The 27,175-nt window shown below is 38.2% G+C and overlaps 1 protein-coding gene across 2 annotated transcripts in view; it reads right to left on the bottom strand.

Annotated features, from left to right (window-relative positions):
* The window catches only part of csnk1a1 (casein kinase 1, alpha 1), a 51,729-nt gene that overhangs the window by 21,806 nt on the left and 2,748 nt on the right, over window positions 1-27,175 (bottom strand). Inside the window, exons 3-5 of one of the 2 annotated variants that reach the window (XM_060837123.1) lie at window positions 22,232-22,358; window positions 17,562-17,660; window positions 7,475-7,558 (exon numbers count right to left, since the gene is read on the bottom strand). In XM_060837123.1, the coding sequence (XP_060693106.1) occupies window positions 7,475-7,558; window positions 17,562-17,660; window positions 22,232-22,358 (310 nt within the window). The remainder of the gene's footprint in view (window positions 1-7,474; window positions 7,559-17,561; window positions 17,661-22,231; window positions 22,359-27,175) is intronic. The other variant, XM_060837121.1, reaches the window with a different exon arrangement.

The raw sequence follows: 27,175 nt of genomic DNA, 5'->3' as shown, positions 1-27,175 counted from the left end.
AACTTTGATGGATGCGGAAGGCTCCTTTAGGGCCTTGGTTAGAGATTAGGGAGGTGGTGTGGGCACAGGTTTTACAGTTCCTGCAGTGGCAGGGGAAAGTGCCAGGAGGGTGGGTTGTGGGGGCATGGATCTGACCAAGTAGTCACGGAGGGAACGGTCTTTGCGGAAGGCGGAAAGTGGTGGGAAAGGAAATATATCCCTGGTGGTGGGGTCTTTTTGGAAGTGGCGGAAATGTCAGCGGATGATTTGGTTTATGGGAAGGTTTGTAGTTAAGGACCAGGGGGGTTCTGTCCTTGTTACGGTTGGAGGGGTGGGGGTCTGAGGGCGGAGGTGTGGGATGTGGACAAGATGCGTTGGAGGGCATCTTTAACCACGTGGAAAGGGAAATTGCAGTCTCTAAAGGAGGAGGCCATCTGGTGTGTTCTATGGTGGAACTGGTCACTTAAGTCAGCCTTTCCTTTTTAAAACTTAGCCCTTGGACGCCCTGTCATTAAAATCAAATGGTGGAACTAAAAAAAACTGTCCACATCTCACCGCTATCATGACAAAGTTTAATTCAGCTCCACCCAAATACAAGCTCATCGTTACTGTCCTGAATAGCTAGTTTAATACTGCTGTGCAGAGTTTAGTTGGAACTCTTTCAGTAATAACACATTCATCCATGTTAGATGGTGATGGGTTCAAATACCATTTCAAAACACTTTAGTACATTGGATTAATGACACTCCAACAATGGTGAAAGTCTGAGGTGTCATTTTTCAAGTGATTTTTAAATTCAAGTCGCATCTACATACTCAGTTGAACTAGATGAAAGTGAGGACTCCAGATGCTGTGGTTCAGAGTCAAGATTAGAGTGGTGCTGGAAAAGCATCAGCAGGTCAGACAGCATCTAAGGAGCTGGAAAATCGGTGTTTCGGGCAAAAAACCCTTTCTGATGTGGGATGCTAACGGCTGTGTTTTTCCAGAACCACTCTAATTTTGACACTCAGTTGAACACCAATCCCATAGGACTATTTCAAAAAGTTGGAAATTGACTTGGTCAATATTCATCCTACAAACATCATAAGCTAAAAAAAATCCTTACCACACGGTTCTCTGTGTGAGAATTCTGTGCACAAATCAACTGATCGTTGAGATGTTGAGGGGTTAATTTGCTTTGCTGACCTGTAAGAAATTGGATGCCCCGGGGGTCAAACAGTATGTCCCGGTCTTACAGATGGAACGTAAGATAGAATGCCATTCCCATCCCTCACCATTCAGAACAATTTGCATGGCCAATTCCTAGTTATTCATAGTAAAAGAATTACATTATCATTCCCTATTCAGAAAATCAATAAGAACATTGCAATTAAAATTCTGACTACTCCCTGAAGTTAAAAAAAAAAGATTCACAACAGATGTGACTATTATGGGATGATTTACACTATAATGCTTCTGGAAATGATGTGATCACCATATTGTGACTTGAGTGGCACGTACTGTGGGTGAATGGCTGGGGATTATCTTGGGGGCGTTACTGACTGTAAAGTGAAACTCTTGTACTGTATAAAGGAAAGACTGTTTCCTTTGTTCAGACAGATCTTTGACATGGCTTCGCAAAACCTGCGAACTGTGTTAAGGGTTCCTTCAGAAAGTTTCTACTGTACTTGCTTAATACATTTTGGCTGTTCACAAAAGTTGGCGTGTTGCAGTTGCATCAAGGGTGTAAGACCCAAGAAAAAGAACCTACCAGTGACCACGCTTTACAATAAATACAACTGGATGTAAAGGCTATTGGGTGTTGAGGTTGAGAGGCACAGTATCAAAGTTATTGCAGAAAGGATGAAAGTTTCTACTAATGTCACTTTTTCATGACTGATCATTTGTGAGCAGAATAAATCCATCCCCAACATAAACAAGAGTTTAATAAATGCAACACCTCTCTCCAAATGTGTCTGAAAGCTTAATTTTTGCTACCTCAAAACATGACAAAAAATGACAGATTTTCAATCATTAAATATTCTGATGCTAACTTTACTAGGGATCCACAGCACATCCCAACATGAGTAAAAGGAATGTTCTGTAATTTGCTGTTGGAACAAGTTGATTCAGATGGAGAACTTTCATAGGCATATACTTTACTTTCATGCCTCAAAAGGAAGACAACTTAATATTTATAAATATCATGTTGTGTTCAGTGGTGGCGTTCTTGCCAGTCAGAGATGTACAGCATGGAAACAGACCCTTCGGTCCAACCCGTCCATGCCAACCAGATATCTCAACCCAATCTAGTCTCACCTGCCAGCACCCGGCCCCATATCCCTCCAAACCCTTCCTATTCATATATACATTCACATGCCTCTTAAATGTTGTAATTGTACCAGCCTCCACCACATCCTCTGGCAGCTCATTCCATACATGAAATGCGTGAAAAAGTTGCCCTTTAGGTCTCTTTTATATCTTTCCCCTCACCCTAAACCTACACCCTCTAGTTTTAGACTCCCCAACCCCAGGGAAAAGACTTTGCCCCTCATAATTTTGTAAACCTCTATAAGGTCACCCCTCAGCCTCCGACACTCCAGGGAAAACAGCCCCAGCCTGTTCAGCATCTCCCTGTAGCTCAGATCCTCCAACCCTGGCTACATCTTTGTAAGTTGCTGAATTTGCTTTCGAGGAATGAACTATGACGTCGGCTGGCACATCTATGCAGAGACCGTACCAGCTTTTGACTGAAGTACCAGCAATGGAAGGAAATGATCCTTTACTTCAAGGGATCAGAAAATTCAACTGGCCTCCTTGCGTTTAACCCTTGACTTAATATCTAAAATATATTTTCTGGTTATGTATCTGTGAAGAACCTTTCTGCCACATTACAACAATGACTACCTCTAAAATGTAAATCACTCAGTGCCTGAGGTGGTTAAGGGACCTCCAATGTCGCTCACCATTCAAATAATAATCAGAGAACTTTACCCACAATTTTAACATAAGGGTTAACATTATTAGCCAAAAGTAATAGTAAATCTAGCATCAATTGCCATTTATAAGAGGGGCAGGATGCTTTCTCTCAAGTACTAAGGTCCTCATTGAAAACTTTGATCAAATTGTCTTTTAAACTTCTAAATTACAGGGTAAGTGCATTTAGTTTCAATTGGCCCTAGTGTTATTCTGGCATATCTACTCTGCAGTTCCTCCAAAGTCAGTTTATCCTTTCAAATTGCAGTTTCTAGAACAATTCAGTATACCAGGTGGAGTCTTGCTAGAGTTTTGCGTTGAAACGTAACTACTTTCGAGTGTTCTACTTGCTCATTTAATCTTTAAGTAATTTGAACTGAACCATAAATAGCTAATGTGCATCATTCTTCATATATTAGCCTTTTTACAATAATTTGACATCACCTTCCAAAACCACAAATTATATCACCTAGAAGGTAGTGCAGAACCCTACAACCTACAATGCTTCAAGCCACCTACTATCCAGATATCGAAACTATATCTAAATTCATTTGGTCAGAATCACAGAACTTGCTTCCCAACAGCATAAAAAGTATGCACCTATATCCCAAAAATTGCAATGGTACAAGGCAGCAGATCACCACCATTTTGAGGGCAATTGGGGGTTAGCAATAAATAATGGTCTGGTGAAAAGAATTTTCAAATTGATACACGACAACTGTGATCAACAGAGGTCACAAATTGACCAACAACTTGTGTGAAAGTGAAACAGTATGTGATAGTGAGCAAAGGTAATTTAAAATAAGTTAGGGTTCAAAAAACTGTTTTTAACAATTGAAAGTTATATCAAAATCCACAGACTTCCAAAGCGTTCTTGAGTAGACTAAGAACTTTTAAAAGAAAAACCAACTAGCCTATGATCTGCCAGATGAATGATTAGCGATGGTGGTCATCTACCTTCCTGGACATCTTAGTTCTAATACTCATATGAAGATTACTTAAATAAAACCATATTGTACTTAGACACACTAGGAAGAAACTTTTACATATTTTAGCCTTAGTAAGAATATATTTCAAAGCCTTATCTTTGAATTACATTAAAAAAGCTTAATAAAATTACATTTAAAATGAAATCATTCACCTTTGGTGCACTAATTCCATTTGAAAGCAATTCATCACAGCTATAAGTTAATTTATTTCCAATTATGCAACTTCAAGAAATATCCAGGACAAGGTTTGTGTAACTAAGTAGTCAAATTATTCTCTCAACTATGGCCAATATTAAAACATTTAGCATCAACTGTTAACCAAATGCCATATAATTAAGATTTTATTAATTTACCCATATTAACTAAAAATGATCACAAACTATTCAGCCAAAACACTTATTGATTTAATTACTGTTCTCCAAAGTAGGCATACGATGCTGGTAATTTGTCCTCAGCTGCATCATTTTTAAACTGCAATTGCAACACAAGTCTAATCATACAGCACCTATTTGTTGTTTAATAAAGTTTGACTTGCATTGCTGATAAATGATAAACTACAATGATGAACACATAAAGCTTGCCAAATTGCATCATAGGTAGGCAGCGATTAAAAGGCTTTCAGTGTATTTGCCTTCACTGCTCAGACCACGTTGAGTATAGGGGTGGGAACATGTTGAAGTTGTACATGACATTACTGAGGCAATTTTGGACTACTGTATACAGTTCTGGTCATCCTGCTATAGGAAGGATATCATTAAAATGGAGACAATTCAGAAAAGATTTACAAGCATGTTCCTGGTCTGGAGGGCTCAAGTTTGAGCAGAAGCTTTTTTCACTGGACTATAGGAGGTTGAGGGGTGACCTTATAGAAGTTCATATAATCAAGAAGTGCACAGATAAAGTGAATAGCAAACGTCTTTCACATATGGTGGTTGGGGTGGGGCACGCTCAAAAAAAAATTTCAAGATAAAACCTAATTAAGGTCAGACAAGATTTAGAAGGGGCCATTGAGAAGGGCAACATTTTCAAAGGGTGGTTTGTATGTGGAATAAACTGCCAGAGAAAGTAGTATGCGCAGGTACTTAAAACATTTAAAAAAACATTTGGATAGGGGCCAAATGCAAGCACATGGGACTAATTTAGTTTGGAAAACTTGGTTGACATGGGCAAGTCAAACTGACAGGTCTGTTTTCGTGCTGTATGATTCTATGATTCTAACACTGTCTGGATAAAATTTTGACTGCGATGGTTAATGGTTAATAGCCCATATGGGCAAGCCCAACAGTTTATATATAATCCAATGATAAAGATTGAAGACTTGAAATTAAACTGTTCATTGGATATTCAAATCCAAGAACAGTCATTGGATTTAATCATGAATAAATATTAATATTTATCACTAAGAAGAATTCATACCTAAACTATGGCATTTTACCAATTATTTTTCACCCCCTACTATTCCATTACTTTATTTACAAACTCACTTGAAATTAGGTGTTTTAGCTCCATTGTGCTATTTGCATAGCCAGAATGAGAAGGCTGCAAATGATTCCAATGGATGGCTGGGATCATAAATGTTGCATCGCTACAATTTAAGCTATTAGGTGGGCAATAAGTAAATAAGGTTCTCTAGCTTCATGAGCTGATATGTAAAAATTGGATGGTTGCTGTAACAAATGGTTTTTAAAATTCACTTATGGGACGGGGGTGCTGCTCTATGGCCAGTATTTATTGCCTGTCCCTTGCTGGCCTTGAAACTAAATGGGCAGCACGGTGGCACAGTGGTTAGCACTGCTGCCTCAGACAACCATGCTAAATTGTCTGTAGTACTAGGTGAAGGGGTAAATATACAGGAATGGGTCTGGGTGTGTTGCTTTTCAGAGGGCCTGTTTCCACACTAAGTAATCTAATCTAATCATTTCAGAGTATATTGCTGTGGGTCTGGAGTCTCACACAGAACTGAGCAGGTGAGGATGGCAGATTTCCTTCCCTGAAGAACATTACTCAGCCAGATGGATTTTTCCAATAATTGGCAATGGTTTCATGGTCATCATTAAGTTTTTAATTCCAGACATGAAAAAAATTGAATTCAATATGCTGTAGAAGGATTCAAAACCTGTAACATTAGCCATGTTTTGGATCAACAGGTTAGTGATAATAGTTGAAATGTGGAGGCGATGGCCTAGTCTATCAGCAAACCTAGAACATAGACATCACTAAGTGATCAATTTCCTTTCCAATATTCATGCCAACAATAGTGACTCTTTTTTAAATGAACATTAATTCCATTCCAATTCTCTTTTCCACAGGAACACCCCATGGAGATAAAATAGGCTTGTGTAAACAACACCAATTAAAAGTATCTGACCAGACAAATTAAATCAATGTTTAATTGTGTTTTAGTGTAAAGTCTTCTCAATCAAATGGAGAACACACCCAAACTTCACAAGTTATAAATATTGTTAATTACCAAAACAGACCATTGTTAAGACAAAATAAAAAAGGGAAAAAACAGCAACCCCCTGGATTCAAGATCTACCTGCTCCAAAGGTATGCCATAGCATCTCTGCCAAGGTCAATTTAAACGAAATCAGTATCTTGCTTTTTAAAGCATGCTGCTTGACCTGACTAAATTTTCTTTTGAGTGATAGTGTGCAGGTTTACCTGTTCTAGCTAATGTCGCATAGCTCTCTAATTCTCATTTAGAAGCTTTCTGACAATATACCCACTTAATCAAAATACCACTCATGTTTTAAAAGTAATCACTCTCAATATGTTCCAAACACCCTAAGATCCAAAACAAACTCCACATACATTTTTTAAATGGCTAAAACACTGGCACAGTTCGTCTACCACAAACATCTATGCCAACCCCTCAAAAGTTATCAGAAAGCCAATATTAAATTAACAATCTTGGGAAGAAAATGCTCAAGTCTCAATAATTCTATTCAATTGTTCATTCTGAATGCCCTTTCACACTGAAGATGCAACCTGCACTTAAGTTTGGTATGCCAGCTTCACTTGTAATTAAAATATCAGAGCTAAGGAACATAAAGTCACTATAGTCAGCATGGTGACTAAGTAGTGTAGCACTCACCCAACACCTCCATGGTGGCTGGTCTGAGTCCCAGTCAAGGCCAACACTCCAACCTGCCCCATTTTGCCAGTTCTCACTGTGGGAAGCTAACAAATCCAGACATGAAAAGGTGGACACACCTAACCAGCTGGTTCACAAAGCACCAGTGCCAAAGGGGGTCGAACAAACGTGTTTGTTTTCTCCCAGCCAGAATTCAGTCAGAGGGAGGAAGGCTAAAATAAAATCAGTGCAGATACAAAGAAATATAAAAGATTACACATAAATTGTCAAACTTCAGCCCAATCCTAATAGCACACCATAGCCAGAAAATAATTTAGTTAACAGAACAAGAAATTTCCAAGAAAACAAACACGTTTACCATGTAAGTCTGAATAATGCCAACACAGCTAGTGGCGTTAAATCAGATTGGAAAGAATAAATTTAGGGTTGGCTTGAGTAGGAGACAGTTTCAGACCTGATTTAATCCTGAGAAAGCTGGATCGTGAGAAGGACTAACAGTCATGCTTCTTTTCCTCTTCCCCACTGGAGATTCTAAACACTGAACAAATGAAGATTGTGGCAGTGCATGAACATTATTGCTGACATAGAAAGGCCAGCGCAGACAGGCAACACGGAGGCTTTTAAGAAGGGGCAGCCAAATGGCATCCATCTTCCCAACATCAGCTCTATAAATTTTGTGTTCTAAATTAAAACAATAGAAGCACAACCACCACAGTGCTTTTAAAGTAATTGAAAAACCAGTAGAAGCTTAGCAAAACAATCGTGTTCAAAATTAAATAAAACACCCCCATTTCAATCTTAAATTTAATGAATAAGGGAGCAAGATTACACAATTGCATCTGCAAAAGGGTGTAGAGACACAGCAAAAGTGGCAGTTAAGGAAAAACACTACCTGTATTAGTATGTTAGCTGACATTTGGCAAGCTTAGTCAACTATGTCCTGTGGCTTTAAGACAAGTTATTAACGTACAAGGACACAGGCAGCGCCAGAACAGAAATGATCAAAATCATGCAACCTGAAGCCCGCAGGTACTGCTTACGGTTCTGAAGTTTGTGCTATTATGGATTTAGCTATTGAGTTGCATTTCCAACTTCAGAAAGAAAAATTATGAAAATAGATCAATGATCATTTAGTGCCTTGTTATTTAAAACAACATTGTAAAAGCCTACATAGGAGGAAACTTGATCTTTTGGAATTTACAATTTCCAAGGATAAGTGCTGGAAGTGTTCAGGTCACGGTAATATTATAAATGTTATTGAAATGAAAATTTGATCATGTAACGAATATCAAGACCTTCAGTAAGGAAGAGGTAGAAGGCAGTTAGGCAAAATAGTTTGGTCAAATTTTCAGAATGGTTAATATTAGGCAATAGGCATGCTAAATTAGCTTAAGATAAGCATTTCACTCAATTACAGGCACAATTACCCCTCTCAATTAAAATACAGATCTGATGACATTTATAAGTCACACCTACAGAACTCTTTTCTGTAAAGAATTATTTCACTACAATTCAAGTTATTGATTAGCAATAGCAATATGTCTACAGAATACTTCGACTACAGTGCTTTCTGCTTATTACGTCAACATTTTTAATTTACTTGAGTGCAACAGGTTTAATTTTGTCACCCAGTCCTCTCACATTTTACTAAAAAAGACAGTGATGACCAAAGTTTTTGCTAAGTTGCATTACTTCCAAAATACATTGTTCAAATGAGACAAACATGTCTCTAAGGTACAGCCGTATTCTCAGAACTGGCTAAAATCTAAAATTGTCAGTGCATTCAATGACAATATGTGGGCATGTAAAAATTTCAAAGTCAATATTGGATGTGTTTACTATTTATAAAGAAAAGTATGCAAACAGCTTTTTCCTAAGTTTCATAGTGCACTTTTCTTCCTTTGCTTCGAAAGCGGGGGACCTCAAACTGTTGTACTGCTCCAAAGGCAGTCACGAACAGCAACACTTTAGAAAGGGAAGATGAGGCTATTTACTAGGGGGAGAAAAAAATACTGATTCCATCATCACCTATAATGCGTACTTGTAAATATTTATCAAGGGTTAGAACAATCAACCAAAGGGTGCTGAGCCCAACGATTGCGTGCTTTCATGATACCAAACTCAAATTAGCTATTTTAGCACAGTTACCCAGGAATCCAGTTGCGTATGGTTAAACCATTGGTTGCATTTACTGACACCAGCAAATGCGCACTTTAAATGTTGCGCACATATGCAAAGAGTCTACGGGGTACAGCCCAGCAAGAGAGCAAGCAACAGGGCAAGAGGGAGATAGGGAAAAGAAAGTCAGCACACAGGAATACTGCAGGGCAGAAGACAGATTGGGAGTGGAGCTCTGTACAGGGTTGGACAGTGGGAGGAAGTATGGGGCAAGGGGGGATGGAAGATTCAGGGTGGGTGGGTAAGGGGGAGAACAGTGCAAAATTAAGACAGAGGGGGACTGCAAAGGCGGCCTCAAAGCACCAGGGCCCTTGTTTTGAGCGTCTTCCTCCTCACTTACAACACTTTCCCCACCAGTGAACCTTGTTTTAAAATCACGTACACTTCACTGAGCATGCACAGTATGACATTTGCACATGTTACACAAATTCTATGATGTGATATTGTGTTTGGAGCCATTCACACACATCTTCCTGAATGAATGCATACGCATAGTTCATTGCAGTTGCAGGTGTCAGCAAACACTATCTAAATTAAATGCAGGCGGAGGTAAAGAAAACATTAAGTATGTTTAGCGTGAATGTACTAATTACTAAGTAATAATATTTGTTAGGTGGCTGCTCAAATAATTAGATTTTACAAAACAGACTAAGTCAGGCCATGATACAGCTCAACCAAGCTATACTGTGAACTCATCTGCAATACATAAAAGTAACTAAAAAGGATAGAACTGAAGGCAAGATTTGAAGAAAAAAAACCAATTTACAGTAATAAGGGATGCACTGTAATCAATCATGTAGTCCATACTGAATTATGCCAGTTTACTTACAATAGGTACTTATTAATGAAAGCGTGGTCTTTATTAAAGGAAGTCTGTCTGCTGGAGCACAGGGCTATCCTAGGCTGCTGCTCAAGATTTTAGCAATTATATTTACATTATTGCTAACAGGGCAAATTTCAACATCATGCACAGTTATACTAAGAAAACAATCTGAATTGAAATGTTGCATAAATGGCACATAAATGTCGTCTCTTGCTAAAACAAACATTTAGTTGAATACCTTGCCAAGCCAAGTAACCAATGAGCCACACGATTTTGTACCACAAATTTCATTTAGTTTTAAAAGATATAAAATGCTGATACAAACTTAGAATATGCAGGCAAGAGTAACAAGGTTTTGATTAAACAGTCCAAAGTTAACACATCTTGCTGCCTTGCTCATCCAAGTTCAATCCTGCCAGAACAGGTTGCACAGCCACCCAGTCCTGGAGTGGCAGATTAGTCCCTACAATTTCCAGACAGAACTAGCTTCAGTCAAGCTCTTGGGACACTGAAGAATGTTCATCCTACTCCCAAACTCAGGAAAAAGTAAATGCTTCTTCCTTTCAATAAAACTATGCAGAATTACACAAAAATCTGAGTCGGAAGATGAATAAAGTCATAAATTAATGGTAGTGGTTCAGCTAGCAATTACTTTTCATTCAAGTAAGGTGCAAAGACCCAAAAAATGACTAGAAATTCCAGATTCATTCACTGGTTGCAATTAATCTAAAAAAAAGGAACAGAACTAGTCTCATGAGTATGGAGTGTAAAATGTCAGGTCCCATGTACTTTCCAACAACTTCTTATGGAAAGCGCACAAGGATTTTAGATGTTTTTCAAAGATGTTGCTAACGAAATTGATAAAAGAGCGTCAATGGGCACAGCATACTTAAGATTTTCAGAAGTCACCCACAGGAGGCGGGTCAAAAAAAAGCACATGGGGGAGGTAGCATACTAACATGATAGTTATCATTATTTTATGCAGAGAATAGGAATAAAATTGGTCATCCTCACATTGGCAGGCTGCGACTAGTGGGCTACCACAAGGATCAGTAGTTTGGCCTCACTGCTCAGAACATATATCAATTATTTGAAGGCAGGAATCAAAAGTACTCCTTCCAAACTTGCAGATGGTACAAAGTGGGAATGTGTGCGATGATGAGGCTGTAAAAAGGATTCAGGAGGATTTGGAAAGGCTGAATGAAAGGGCAAGAACATGGCAGATTAAATAATTTTCCACACTGAAGTTATCCATTTTGGTAGGACAAACAGATGTGAATGTTTCTCAAATGTCAAGAGACTGGAAACAAATTAAAAACATGCAAGTACAGCAAGACATTGGGAAGGCTAATGGAATGTTGGTCTTTATTGCTAGAGGATTTCAGTACACGAGAAGTGAAATCTGGCTTCAATTGTACAGGCACTTGGGTTAGATTGCACCTGGAGTAGTGTGCGGAAGTTTGGTCCATCTCAGGTAAGATACCATGGCCATAGAAGGAATGCAACAAAGATTCACCAGATATATTCACAGGATGGCAAGACTATTCTATGAAGGAAAATAGGAAAACTTGTCCTTTATTCTCTACAGATTTTAAGAATGAGTGATGAATGATGTGGGAAAGGCTGCCATTTTGGTTAGAAATAAGAAATATATTTGCTCAGAGGGTTGTGATCCTTTTGAATTTTTACTGCAGAGGACTGGAATATTAGTCTTTGAGAATGTTTAAGGTGCAGATCGCCAATCAAATTTCTCAATCTCTCCAGGATTATGGCAATGGGGTGAAGAAAAGCAATTTAAGTGTTTAATCAGCCATGATGTATTGGAGGGCAAGTTTAATGGGCGGAATGGCCTACTCCTGCTTCTCAGATGTCAACGTTTGGATTCTTGTCATAGCTTTCACCAGTAACACCAGCCTGCTGACATACTGCCAAACATGCGTGAAAAAAGTTATTTCACAAGCCATTAACATCTACAGAACTGTACCCTGACTAAGATAACATTTTGTTGATACAGTCTTATGGAATAAATTTAAAACCTTAAAATATTTTTAGTGTCACCTATATGAAGGAGGGGGAAAAAACCCATAAGATGTAGAGCAGTATGCAATAAGGAGCATGGATGTTCCTTTGGCACACCTAAAGTAACTAATTTTATTGCCTATTTGGGTGGGGTGGGTGATTCCTTTGCAGACAACCTTCCTTTAAAGATTACAATTAAATAGGCCCGAGTTGACATTAAAACAGGCAGACTCTGGTAAACTCAAGGGGATAGCAGCACCTATACATTAAAAAAACCATACTCTGCTGATGTATAACAATGTGACTAATAAAAACAACCTGAGTTTTTTTTAAAAAAAGCTGTTTGCCACTCCAAGTTTATCTGTCACTATAAACAGATCAAATATATCAAATGCAGCATGCATAATGTTGCCAATGCTGCCTGTCTGCTCAAGCTCAAAAATGACAAACTTCAATCAAGCACACAAACATACAAAGCTCAACTTCATTCCTTATGAAATGAAAGTGGAATTAACATCAATTATTCTAGTATCATTATAAATATTTTTCAAGAATGACAAGAATTCACATTTAACTCCTTGAATTTTATCCAAAATAATTTTGTAGTCACATACCTTCTATCAGGAATAAACACTGAATACAGTAAGCACAACCAAGATGTGAAATAAATGAACAGTTTTCTTATTCTTCCATGTTTATTTAACCAGTTAAGATTATATGGTCGGAAGCTTGATGCTAGATGGTAATATTATAAAACAGATTGGCAAGACATTGCCAACCATATTTATTAATAAACAAACTGCCAAATCTCAAGTTAGTAGCCAGGCCTGTAAACTGTCAGATGCTGCAAATGCTAAGGCTTCAATTTCAGTTCATAATTACCTTTTAGTGGAGAAGCTATGAATACCGGTGCTCGTGAGTCTAAAAGGATTTTTTTGGGAGTGAGGGGTGAATAGAAGATTCTACTTAATTCAGGTAATGTAACTTCATGAGAGCTCACAGATAAAACTTCATGCAGATTGTGTTAAAGCGAACATATTGTAACATCAGAGCTAGAGAGTCCTTGAGATTTCAGATCAAGATCAGAACAGTATTGCCAGGTCACAAACAAAAGAATGTTAGGGTGGAGAACAAACCAGACAAGTTGTATTGCAGAACCACATTCAGGATACTAGATGCAATTTTAATTGCTATTTCACAAATAGATGAGTATATGAAAAGTTTTGATTACTGACTAGATTGCAGATTCTAGATTTGATGGGAGAGAGATTACTCTGGGTCTTTATTCTAAGGAGAGCAGAAAGAGGATTAAATGAAAGGAGTTTAAAATTAGGAAATCATCTGGTAAAGTACACTCAACTACGTTTTAATGCTATGTACAGAATAGTAATACCAGGAACTACATTTCCAAATTTTACTGTCAAGACTCTGGAAAAGGTGAGATTCTGTTACAGGGATCAGATTATCAACAGATAAATAATAAAAATGCGCTGGATCTCAACAGAGCCAAATGCTGGAGACAGCTTTACACAATGGGAAAGACTTTTACACCATTAATCATCAAGTACTTATCTACTGAAGTCCAATTTTGCCAGCACTTGGCAGTAGCCTTGTTTGCAATGGTGTTTCAAATATTAGCTGAAAATGTGCTGCTGGAAGAGTGCAGCAGGTCAGGCAGCATCCAAGGAGCAGGAGAATCGACATTTCGGGCTTGAGCCCTTCTTCAGGAAACACTCTGATCTCCAGCATCTGCAGTTCCTCACTTTCTCCTGTTTCAAATATTAGCCTAAATTCTTAAATGTTATGGTGACTCCTCCCTCCATCCACTTTTTAGGTGGTGAGCTCCAGATGCCCTCATCTTAAAACGGTGACCTCTGGTTGACCCCGCCAGGAAAAACACTGGGACTATCGATTCCATGCCCCTCAATTTTGTGTACCTTAGTCATCTCCAGCCCAAGCACCATACTGGCTGATCTGCTCTGCACCCAATGCAGTGCCATCATATCCTCCCTAAAGTGTGTGACCAGAACTGTGCAAAGTATTCCAGCTGTTACCTAACTCGCATCTTATACATTTCTATCATACTCCCCCTACTCGTGTCTTTAATGCCTTGAATAATAAAGGTTAAATATCACACATCAGGTTACAGTCCAACAGGTTTATTTGAAAACACTAGCTTTTGGCGTACTGCTCCTTAATCAGGTGTTAGTGAGAGAGGAAAATCTTAGACAATTCATAAAAGATGATGTGCAGATTTTGATTGATTAACATGCAAATCCCCACTTCTTTCATGTCACTGCTCTGGTGTCATCATCAACACAAAGGAGGTGACACCTCCGATCATAAGACATAGCAACAAAAATTAGGCCAGTAAACCCATAGAGTCTGCTCTACTGTTCAATCATGGCTGACATGTTTCTCAACCTCATTCTTCCTGTAACCCTGGATACTCAAGAACTCATCTACCTCAGTGTTAAATTCCCTCCATGACCTGGCTTCCACAATCTTCTGTGGCAATGAATTCCATAGATTCACCACCTTGATTAAAGAAGTTTCTTCTCATCTCTGGTCTAAAACATCCTCCTTTTACTCTAAGGCAGTGCCCTCAGGACCTAGTCTCTCCTATCAACACAGATCTTCCCAGCATCTACTGCCCAGGCTAGTCAGTATTCCATATGTTTCCATTAGAAACCTCAGCCTTCTAAACTCCATCAAGTATAGACCCAGAGTCAAACAGTCTGCATATGTTGTGGACTATGGCAAAACTTGTGTCATAGTTGGACAAGAAGTCTGCTGAGGCCTTTGGGAATAACATTCTGCATTTTCCCACTGGCGTCCTCAAACCAACGTGCCAGAGTCTGGTATACATTGTCTGACTGGTGGTCTCACCCTTCTTTATATTGATTACACAAAATTATCTCAGGGCAGTGACTTTAAAGAAATTCTGGTATTTGCATATTAAATCAGAACATGAACCTACATTCTAATGGATTGAAGATTTAAGATCCATCTGTTCAATTCGTTCACATGAGATGCATGACCCTTTGACCTTTTTATTATAAATTCTGTACCTAAAGTCTTGCCTCTCTCACTAACACCTGATGAAGAAGCAGTGTTACAAAAACTAGTGTTTTCAAATAAACTCACTGAATTAAAACCCGGTGTCGTCTGATTTTTGATATTCTCCAACTCACTCCAACACCAGCATGTCCCCATTTTGAATAATAAAGGCTAATAACCCATGTGTGTTCTTAATCAACTTATTCATTTGTCTTAATAAAGACAAAATGCTGGAGAAACTTGGGTCTGGCAGCATCTATGGAGGAAAAAAAGCTGACATATTTAGTTTGAAATCATAACATACTAACTGTTTCTGTTGCCAGGACTGTTGAGTTTCTCCAGTACTTGCTCTTGTTTTCTCATTTCCAGCATCTGCACTATTTTGCTTTTACCCAGATGTTCTGTTTCTTTAAGATTTTGAAGACATGGACACATATGTCTCTTCTGTACTTCAAAGGGTCTTATTATGCATGATGTACTCCTCTAGCCTTATTTTCCTCTAAAAATCTGCACTCTTTCCAGATGATATGCCATTTGCTACTCCCCTATCCATCTGATGAGACTGTCCATATTGTCCCAAGTGTAAGGCTTTCCTCCTTGCTATTTACCACATCACCAATTTTCACAACATTGGTAAGTTTCTTACACTCAAGGAAATTAATGTGTACAAATGTAAAAGCACCAGCACTGATCCTGACAGTATGCCATAGGACACAAGCTTCAAATCAAAAACGATCTCTGACCACCACCCTCTGCCTCTTGGTATGAAGTCAATTTTGGATTCAATTTGCCACACTACACTGGAATCCATGACGTCTTGTCTACTTAACCAGTCTAGAATATGATACCTTGTCAACAGCATTAGTGAAGTCCACATGGACTACATCAAATGCACCAACCTCATCTATACATCTTAGTCACTGCCACAAAATGCTTCAATTTACTGGATGTCACCTCACCCTGACGAGGCCTTGATTATTTATGATTAGAGCTCTTCAAGTACAAAGTAAATATATCCCTCAATACTTTTCCAAAGGTTTCCCTATCACTGATATTAAATTCAGTGGCCTTGAGGTCCCTGGTCCATCGCTACCACCCTTCTTGAATCATGGTACCACATTAACTGTTCTCCTGTCAAATTGACAACACTCCTGTGCCAAAGATTACTTTACATCTCAAATTAGGGTGGTCGAAATCTCCAGCCTGGTTTCCCACAACAGCCTGTGATACAGCTCATCTGAGCCTTTGAATTTAATCAATTTTAAGACCATTGCCTTACCTCTCCCTATTCCAATTTGTGGAGTTACCACAGTTCTCCTCGCTAATTTCTATAGCTGCACCATCCTTCTCTATAGTAAGGAAAGATACAAAGTACGCATTTAAAACTTAACCTGTCTCTTACTTTTTCACACAATTCGCACACTGGTTATCCTTCTGTCCCTGAACATACTTAAAAAAATGCCTTTGGGTATTCTCATTTTGTTTGTCACTATTAGTATCATGTCCCTCTTCACCTTATTTTATAGCCCTTCTCCAATATGCATTGAGTATTCCAGTGATTTTCATAATCCATTCCTGCATTTTTCTCAACATCTAGTGTTCTCTGAACTCACATCGCATCCTTCTCCTTTACAAGGAATGTGAGCTCCTGCACTCAATTTCCTTCTGATAGACTCCAAGTGTTCCATTGTAGATTTTCCTGCAAGTAATGTTCCCAGTCCACTTTGGCTAAATCTTATCTTACATTAATATCAGCCTGGTTCCAATTTAGGCCTCCTACTTCCAGCCTGCCTTCATCTTTTCTCACGATCTTAAATCTTACTGAGTGATTTGTTGAGAAATAAAATGTAGGGTTTTCAGAATGTACCAAGGGAATAAACTGATAATTAGAGGTAGACAGACCAATGGTTTGCTTCAAATTATTGCAGTATTACTCAGATTCAGTCATAATGAAAAATGCATCACTTGACCAATCCAGCTGCAACAACTTACTTTGCAGGTGAGTCAATGCTGCTGTTACAAGAACAGCTTTGAAGTTTTTTTTTGCAGGGTATAGGTTGGTGGCATTGGGCAGTGCAGAAAAAGAGCTGTTCATTTATTTTACACACTCCATTGTCTGTTTGTACACAAAGTTTAAACAAAACACCTTAAAACTTATCATCCAGGTAATATTAATGCATTATGCCTTCATTTAACTTGCTAGGAAGATAAGTAATATTTCATCTTACTTCTAAAGTGCACATCTCCGTCTATTACAACTTTCATCATGTTTTAAAACAGAAGATGCAAAGTTAAATGGAGCCATAGTAAAATTATAGTTACCAAAATAGGTATCTAAGACAATAAAAATTAACTTCTACATGATTATTTTTGGGAGAGAACAACTTTCTGCATTTTTCATTATATTAGATTTCTGCTAAATTGTTCCTGATTTATTAAATACTTCAGTGTGAATACCAACCTTATTACAATGACGTCCAATACCCATTAGAAAGTTGTCAGGTTTGATATCTCTGTGAATAAAATTCTTTGTGTGCACATATTCAATTCTGCTGATCATCTGAAAAACAGAAATGGAGAGAAAACTTGGTTGCTAGAAACAAAAAGTTATATTCATACTACTTTGAGACTCAACTACACAATACTCAAGGACCAATGTTACATGAAGTGAACTAAAAGCTGAAAATATGATGTTATGATCCCAGAAGTGACCAAAGTTAAGCAATGATCTGACTGGAGATCAGTATCTTTTTTAAAAAAGTGAGAAATCCCAGATAGTTGCCAAGAAAACATGGTCACAATATTCCAGAGTTGTGAGCAAATATTGAACACTGCTATGCAAAATAATCCAGGATGTATATAATTTATTTCCAACAGCCAGACCTAAACTCAGTTAAATGTGGGCAACAAAAAAAACTAACCCACAGATCACATGAAATAGCCAATTGCCATCAAGATAGATGTCACCGACTTTTCTGCAATCGCTAGGAAATGGTGATATCAAATAAACCTTACAAAAGGATCTCAAATAATTTTCTTTCAAGACCTTTAGAACTCTGTTATACTGTTCTACTTCAGATTAGGAGATTACCAGACCATTTCCCAATCAGGATTTTGCTGCTCTGGATTCTTGAAAATATACTCAACATATTTTCATGTACACAGAGCTAGTTTCAGTCAGGTAGACAAGCATGAGGCTGGAAGAACACAGCAAGCTAGGCAGCAGCATCAGGAGATGGAGGAGAGTTATACTTGAAATGTTGATTTCTCCACATCCTGCTGCTGCCTGGCTTGCTGTGTTCTTCCAGTCTCCTTTCTGTCTACTCTGAATTCCAGTATCTGCAGCTTTTTGCCTCCAGCTTCAGGAAGATGGCACATTAATTCATTTCAGAGCTCTAATCTTGCTCAGCTGCAAAACAAAGTACTGCTGATAGGCTGCTTTCACCCTCATTCACAGTTGCATTAAACAATAAATTCTTCCCCAGGTTCTACAGCTCCCTAAACCCAACATCTAATAGCATCTCCTGACTTCATGGAGTTCTAAATGCTTGATAGTTGCTGCAACAGCATATTCTTGGAACAGTTTATTTTTCTCTCTGCTCCAAAGTATTTGGGAATGTCAGGTGGCTAGACCAGTCAAACTATCACCATCCAACTGACTGAAATGATTATTCAGTAACTCACAATCTGCTCAGAGTGACTGATTGAAAACTCTTAAGAGCCAACCTTATTCCTAGGCTGTATACAATATAACTATTGAATATTTTTAAAGCTTCAAATGTAGTAACCACTCAGATCACCCAAATTCTACCATTTTCATAAAATTACCAATTTGCACAGCACAAACTGCATTGAATGAAATGGTTTAACATGAATGCAACAAAAATTTTAAAAACTTCAATCATTCTTCCAATGGCACTGACAGAATGACAATGGAGGATGGTTTGACTCCTGCTTTTTACCTCACTTTCCATTTAAAGCCATGCAATCTAAATCACTCCAGTGAAAACTTCAATGTTGAATATTTAAATGTTAACTTTTAAACAACTGTTATAAGTTTTGGAAAGTTAACTAAGACTGCATTGTAGAGTCAGTGTCATTCACATCACGGAAACATTCATGGCATTGCACACATAAAACAAACAATCAAGTTTAATATACCTGTATTCTATATAGCAATCACTATTCCAAGTCCACTTTATACTTAAATAGACCCCATAGGGAAAAAAAAATCAATGTCATTGCAGTTTATCAGCATACAAAGACAAAACGGAACTCTGTTGATCGCCCCAGAAGTTAAAAAGCCGCAAAGCCATGGGAATATTCTGGAATTTAAGCGTACACAGGAGAGGTCTTGCAAAAGTTCATTCTCTCTTCCAGAATGTTTTGTCCATGATATTACAATCCTAATCCAACATAACCTTATGAACTAAAACACAGATCTCAGCTTTTATTGCACTGAATGGCAAAGCAAGGAATTATTTTGTCAGAAAATTAAAACAGATCTTCAGAGTTGATTATTCGCTACTCCAGAGTTCTGTAATTTCAACAGCTTACCCTATTTTTGACTACTTTGACACTCTAAAGAGTCGCAGCAAAGAAGGCTGCCATTGGATAATCGTGTACTTGCCAGCTCTCAAGAGGAACTTACTGAGTCCCACTCCAATTTTCTAGCAATCCTGTAAGTGTTCTCTAAGTAATTAGCAAAATCCCATTTGACAGCAGCAGTTGAATCTACCACTACAAAACTGTGAGCATATGCATTTCAAATTTTCAATGCTACTAAAAACTTGCCTTAGATCACTCCTGGTCATGCTACCAACTTAAAACCACGGCCTCTTTTTTTTAAAAAAAAAACCTTCATAACAAAGGGAACAGTTTCTCACTATCGAAAGCGGTCAAAAGCCCTTGTTATTTTGAACAGCTCCATCAAACCATTTCTAAAACTGCACTATGTTACCACAGCCCCAATGTCACCAATTTAGGCAAATGAAGTTTCTCAAATACTTACTCGACTCCCTCAACGCACTTTCTAAAATGTTCTCAGAAGTGGACACAATACTCCCATAAGAATAACCACTGCTCTCATTTTTTCTTGGTCATTGTCTATACTTCTATTTATAAGCCCAAGCTCCTGAATGGCTAATTTCCCAACATATCTTGCTATCTTCAAAATTCTGTTGCGCACACACCTAAGAACTCTGCTCTTGTACTATTATTCTAAATATTACCGATGCAAACTGAAATCGTTTGCTATTCACACTGGAAGAGATGAGAGGTTGAACAATGCAGGTGCATTAACCTAGAATCAACAGTGAGTAACTCTTCTCCTTTCAGAGGTACCATAATTTAGAAATCTAACAAGTAAATTCATGGTATTAATATGGCCATTGGCAGCCAGGAATTAAAGTTACCGCTACGTCCTGTGTATGCACATACATGTATGGTCAAGAATGAATTCAGATTTTAAGTTATATTCACAATTAACTCTGACTATTATTTACACAACTATCACAACCCATAGCACTTATCTTAGCCTGTCAAAGACTTCCTTTGGGAAGTCTAGACCTTTCAATCACTTGCTTAACTAATTAAATTCAAGGGCAGAGACATTGCTGTCTAAGAAATTACCAAGTCTCAGTGCACCATGCACCTACCATCCTGACAGTAAGAAAAAGTGACAATGATGTTACCTAAGCAATTAGATTTCAATATATAATTTTCTGAAACAATTACATTTAATGATATAATATTAACTACTACAGGGTATCAGTAACATTAACGGTAACCAGACTGTAACATCACATTCTAAAGGATTACAGGTGATGGTGCGATGCCTCTTCTCTTTGAAGAGGAGTTGTACCATCTGCATTAGTGTAGCAGTTGCCTGTGATTTCACAGTGACAGTCCTGCCACACTAACTCAATGCACGCACATATGATGCTCAACCTGGTAGTAATAGTGGTCTTAAACATAGCCTACAAACAAAAAAGCAAGATGTAGCTGGTCTCCACTTGCTTTGTAGTAAGTGCAGAACAATAATAAGGCCACTTTGGTCTTATAAACATGCTAGTGATTATGATTTACTACAGTCAAGAAGTACAGCATAAAAACTTCTGTATTTGATTACTACTCATTTTTCTTCTTGGGATGTGAATATCACTTTTAAGACAAACATTTACTGCTTACTCCAACCTGTGTCAGAAAGTGTCAAATTGCCTTGTGACCTTTTGCAGCCTATGTAGGAAAACTCAGTGCAACTGGGGAGAAAATTCTAAGATTTTGATCTACTGACAGTGGGCAACAGTTATGCAGTGCCAAATTATGGTGAGAGACATGCAAGACGTGATATCATAGTTTGCTGACCTCATCCATCTAGTTGGTAGATGTCATGACTTTGTAAGTTTTGCAGAGTTCCTGCACCACATCCTATGTATAGCACCTACTGCTGTCACTTGCTGCAACAGTGGATGGTGTTGACATTTAAAGAGGTGATGGGGTGGCGATTTATCTTGCTAATCACACTCCTGACTTGTATCTTGTAGATATTGGAAAGACTGAGGGACACAAAGTGAACTATGCGCCACTTTGTCAGCATTGCATTTATGTGGCTAGACAATTAAGTTTCTGATAAATGGTACCACTATTGTGATACATTCAAGGTGTGCATATGCTTTCGATATCTGTCACAAAGCCGTGACAGCATGCACAATAATGATTAGTTATTATTGTGTAAAAAGAGGCTGTTCAGCTCTTCAATTCTGTACCAAATGCCTGAACAGCTCCCCAGTCCTATTCCTCTTACCCTGTACTTACCATGGCTAATTCATTATACTTGCATATCTTTGGACCTGGGATGAAACTAGAGCATACAGCAGAAACAGACATGGAGAGAACATGCAAACCCCATACAGATAGTTGCCTGAGGTTAGAACTGAACCCAGGTCCCTGGCTCAGAGACAGAGCAGTGCTAACCACTGAGCCACCACACTGCCCATGGTTATTGGGTATCCAAGTTGGAAATTGCAGCCTCCCACAACATGACATTCAATTTTAAGCAGCCACACCCATGCACTTATACTGAAAACATTTAGAAATCCAACCAGGATTTATTATACACTTAATACAGACCTGGTCAGCTAACATCAGAACAGTTTTCATCGTGAACCTGCGAGAACAGAAGTTAAAAAGATCTTCAAGGCTTGGTCCAAGCAAGTCCATAACTAGGACATTGTAATCCTTCTCTTGTCCATACCACCTATAAGCAAACAATTCACAAATCATTAGCACACATTGATTTTGTGACAGAACGATTATACATGGCGTTTTCAAATCAAAAACAGTCCAGTGGAATACAAACAAGAAAACATAGAAAGATTTGGTTAACTTTACTAAAGGCATATTGACATTGGACTAGATCTCTTCAAGAAGAAATTTAGCTAGCTCCATTCATATGCTCTCCATAGCACAGCTATTCTTTGCTGCACTGGCTTATCCAATTTTCCTTTAAAAGGCAAGATTGAATCTACTCATGTCACCTGCCATGGAACTTTTTCCCAGTCTCAAACACTCACTGCAATCGGTCCTCTGTTCTTAACCCTCAGGCAAGGATTTCTCGCAGGCTAAACTGCATAAAACCTCATGACTTTAAGAGCACCACTATCAAATTTCCTCTCATCCTCTCTCGAGTGAACGAACACTGCTTCTTCAATCTAGCCATGTAACCCTCAGCCCAAAATCTAGTTTTTCTGTAGTCAAAAGCTCTCACATAGATATGTAAATGATGCCCAGAATTGAAAATTCCAAATAGAGGCTAAACCTTAATTTTAAAAATGTAGTTAACAAGTATTTTATCAAATGGCAGAACTGGCTTGAGACAACAAATGGCCATCTCCTGGTCTTTACTTTCTAATTTAGCAAACTGATATGTAAAAATAATAATTTAGGTAATAAAGAGGTTAGGGAATGCTGCCACAGAATCAGATTTGCTCTTTATCTAACATTTAAGAACGCATGCTTCCATGCTACTACAATCTGACATTGATTTTAAAAAATGCAATTCTAAAATAAGCTTCTTACAGTACTCCCATAAAAAAAACTTGGAAAGGGCCAGTATAATGTTGGGATAGAACTAAGGATTTAGAATTTTAATCTGTACAAAATATATTGGAGTTTCAACAAGCTGACGTTATCTTGAAGAAAACAATGCACTGAGACAATTGTGGGATTACAAAACAAGATCAAGGTGTCAGAAATCTTAATTTCTTACATAACTTCCTCTGGAATGATTTTTAAAGCAAAGACAATTCAGCTCAGAACCATAACAAATGAGAGTGTTCAAATAAATATTTGAAGTCACAATGGCATAGAAATGCAACTGTTCCTATTTTGGGCTTTACTGACAGTAAATTGTAACCGTGGAGTTGCAGTCTGAATCATTCCTCATGTACTTCAATTTCAATTCAGTGATAGCTGAAGTTCAGAGATTGGATTCACATTATTGCAGCATTAATTGGTGTCTTTATGCAATTCAAAAAATCACTCTGCAGTGGCTTTTTAGTTGCAGGACACCCTTTACTCCAATAAAACCATACCTGACTTGCAATCACAAATTTGAGATAAAATGCAATTAGATCTTTATGACAACATTTTGTCACTTCCTGATTCAGTCAGTTGAGCAAACACAAAGGATGCCCTACAGTTCTTTCACCAGGTGGCACTGCCCCACCTATGAGAAATTAGACTCAAATATTTAGGAGCAACATTCAGCTGCTTTTGGCAACATATCTGGGTGGGACTCAAATCCTGAACAAACCAGCTGTCTAACAGTTGTTAACAATCAGCAAATTCAAAATACTAGGCAAATAATACACGTTTCATCTGATTTTACAGTTAAGGATTTTCACTTAGGTGAACATTTTCGAAGCTGAACATAGTTACTTTATTTGTACAATGTTTCTGCTGACAATTTATGTAATTTACAAATTCTAATTTTAATTCAATTATCCTTACCCAACAGCAGACATTTAAAATGTTTCAAATTGTGTCTTAAAGTTAAATGCTTCTAAAAGCTTGATGCACAAATTCATTCTCACTCCGTACAGCAGTACATGCACCACTGACCGCCCTAACCTTGGTTAGTGAGCTGAAAATTAATCTTAATACTCCCCTTAACCAGTTAGTCTTGTTGAAGCTATATGCTGATCAAAAATGGTCTGAACTGACGGTCACAAGTTAGTTATCAAGAAGATCTTCTGTTTGAGGGCCATTTGGCATAAAATGGAGTTTTATTCCAAGTTTTGCGATCATTGCTTACAGTTCTGACCATAATGCAATCAGCGTTCATTGATGAATGACTTGCAACTTTTTCTTTCAGGCAAAAAGTCATCAGAACCAGTTAAAAAACAGCAATGGACTAATGCAGAACTAGGTTCTCAATGTATCAAATACTGTTGCCATCTTTTAAATATATTATATAAATAACAGACTGCATTGCAACTTATTAACAGCTTCACAATGGCCATGAAACCAGAGAAGCATATCTAGTCTAATATCAGACAAATATTTGATCTTTAGAACTGAACTGAATTGAGAATTTGAATCTTAAAATCTGATTGAAGATTTGTAGCTCGGGTATCCGTTGTTGTGGTTCTGCTCGCCGAGCTGGAAGTTTTTGCTGCAAACGTTTCGTTCCCTGGCTAGGGAACATCATCAGTTTTATATACTAGCCAGGGAACAAAACGTTTGCAGCAAAAACTTCCAGCTTGGCGAGCAGAACCACAACTATTTGAATCTTGCTTGTATGACATGGTGACCAATGAAGCAAGCTACAAATGTGAAAACTAGCAGTTTAGTTATAATTTAAGTTGCTTTACCAAGACAACACTTGCTATGCAGTTTGCATAAAGATATTTGGTTGGCTCAAGGAAGCAATGCAACTAAAGCCTCGCTGAACAGAAGTGCACAAAGAAGGCTCTCAATTTGAAGAAAGAAGCTAAAATGTTTTAAGCAGTCACAGCTGAGATTCCCCCGCCCCCAACCTCACATGACCTGCTGAGGGAGAGGGATGGGGCAATTACTACTAAGGACAAGACCCATGAGGAACAGCAATCTTCAGTGAATTTCCCCATCTTTCAACACTCAGGACAGAAACAAATTACAAGTGATTGCACTTCATATAACCCAACATAAACTTAAAATGCGATCTGAAAATTCTGATCATACTTGGATATGACAAATGGATTAGACAATTTGATGAGAGCAATTTATCAAGTCTGCCACTGCTTCCTACACCAAATTACTTTGCATCAACTCATTAGCTAAGTCAAGACCCTAACCATTCACAGGAAACATTACAAGAATAAACACCCCAACCACGTAGTTGATACAAAATGCCCAATACATGCAGGTGGCAAAAACTCAAACAATGTCTCCAAACTTCAAATTGCTAAAATAGCAAGTATTGAGAAAGAATGCTGTTGAGCTGACTCAAATGAAGCAAATGGTACAATACCTTCTTCGCTCCATAAACAGATACTCATCCATATTCTATTCTATGTGGCTCCAATCACACGGTAGTTTGTTTCCCAAATGCGAAATCCAAATATAGCACACGAAAATCTTCCAGGAAAGGTCTTCAGATCTAACGAATATTGTAACAATTGCCTTACAAATAAAGGCACAAAGACGAGCTTGGCCTGTCCATGGTCCACCATTTAATCAGATCATGGTTAAGCTGCATCTTGACTCCAACGCCCTGCACATTCTTAATCACAATCCCAAACTTTAAATTTTTAAAAATGAACCAGAATCCATCAGAAGTCACATTTGGAAAACCATCATCGCATCGAAGTCAGCATGGCTTTATGAAAGGGAAGTTGAACCTGACTAATTTAGAGTTTTGACAGCAAGTCTCAACCAGAGTAGATAGTATGGAATCAGTAACTGTGTTGTAATTGGACTTTCAGCAGGCACCTCACAAAAAGCTAAGTCACAAGATAAGATTCCATTGTGTTGGAGGTAGTACATGGGTACAATGAAGAACTGGCTACTGGGCATGAGTTGGGAATAAAGGGCTCTCAGTTAGACAGGCAATCTGTAAACAGTGGGGTTCCACAGGAATCAGTGCTAGGATCACAAATGTTTACAATTTTATATTAATGACTTAGAGGAAGGAGGCAAATGTACTGTAGTCAAATTGCAGACAAACAGTTGGAAAGGCAAGTTGCAAAGGGTTTACAAAAATTAGATATTGATAAGTGAGGGGGTCAAAACGCGAGGCTGTGAACATAATGTAGGAAAATGTGAAGCAGTTCATTTTGCAAGGGAAAGCAGTACTATTTACAGGAGAAAAACTGCAGAAAGCTGCAAAAGGGACTTGGGGGTATTTGTGAGTGAAACAAAGGATGTACACAGGTGTTGCAGTTAACCAGGAAGGGTAAAGGAACAAAACAAATTTCTGGAAAAACTCAACAGGTCTGGCATCTGGAGGAGAGGAATCCGATTTAATGTTTCAAGTCAGAAGGAAAGGAACGCTGGCCCTCCTTCAAGAAGTATGGAGGATATAATTAGGTGTGTCTCATTGCAACTGCACAAGGTGCTGGTGAGATCAAATCTCGAGGGCAGAGCAGTTTGCTCCCCTTAATCAAAGAAAATCATTATTTCATTGGAGCCAGTTCACATGTGGTCACTTGGATGACCCCTAATAGGAAGGGATTGTTCTTATAAGCAAGGCTACACAGGTGGGGTCGCTACTCATTTAGAATAAGACGTGATCTCATTGAAACAGGACTCCTAAGGGGCTTGACAGGATAAATGCAGAGAGGATGTTGTTCCTGATGACAAAGCATAGTCACAGAATAAAGGGGCACCAATTTAAGACTGAGACAAGACAATTTATTTTCAGAGGATCAGATGTCTGGAACTCTCTAAAACAGAGAGCAGTTTAGAACAGGGTCTTTGTGTATGTTTAAGACTGCCGAGGATTCTTGATCAGTAGGGTAATCAAGGGTTATGGAGAAAGAGCAAGAAAGTGGATGCCAGCAATATCGGATCAGCTAAGATCCTACTGAATGA

This window comes from Hemiscyllium ocellatum, chromosome 16 (assembly GCF_020745735.1).
Source record: "Hemiscyllium ocellatum isolate sHemOce1 chromosome 16, sHemOce1.pat.X.cur, whole genome shotgun sequence".
Lineage (NCBI taxonomy): Eukaryota > Metazoa > Chordata > Chondrichthyes > Orectolobiformes > Hemiscylliidae > Hemiscyllium > Hemiscyllium ocellatum.
Note: the sequence above shows the minus strand (reverse complement) of the source record. Positions and strands in the feature narration are given on the sequence as shown.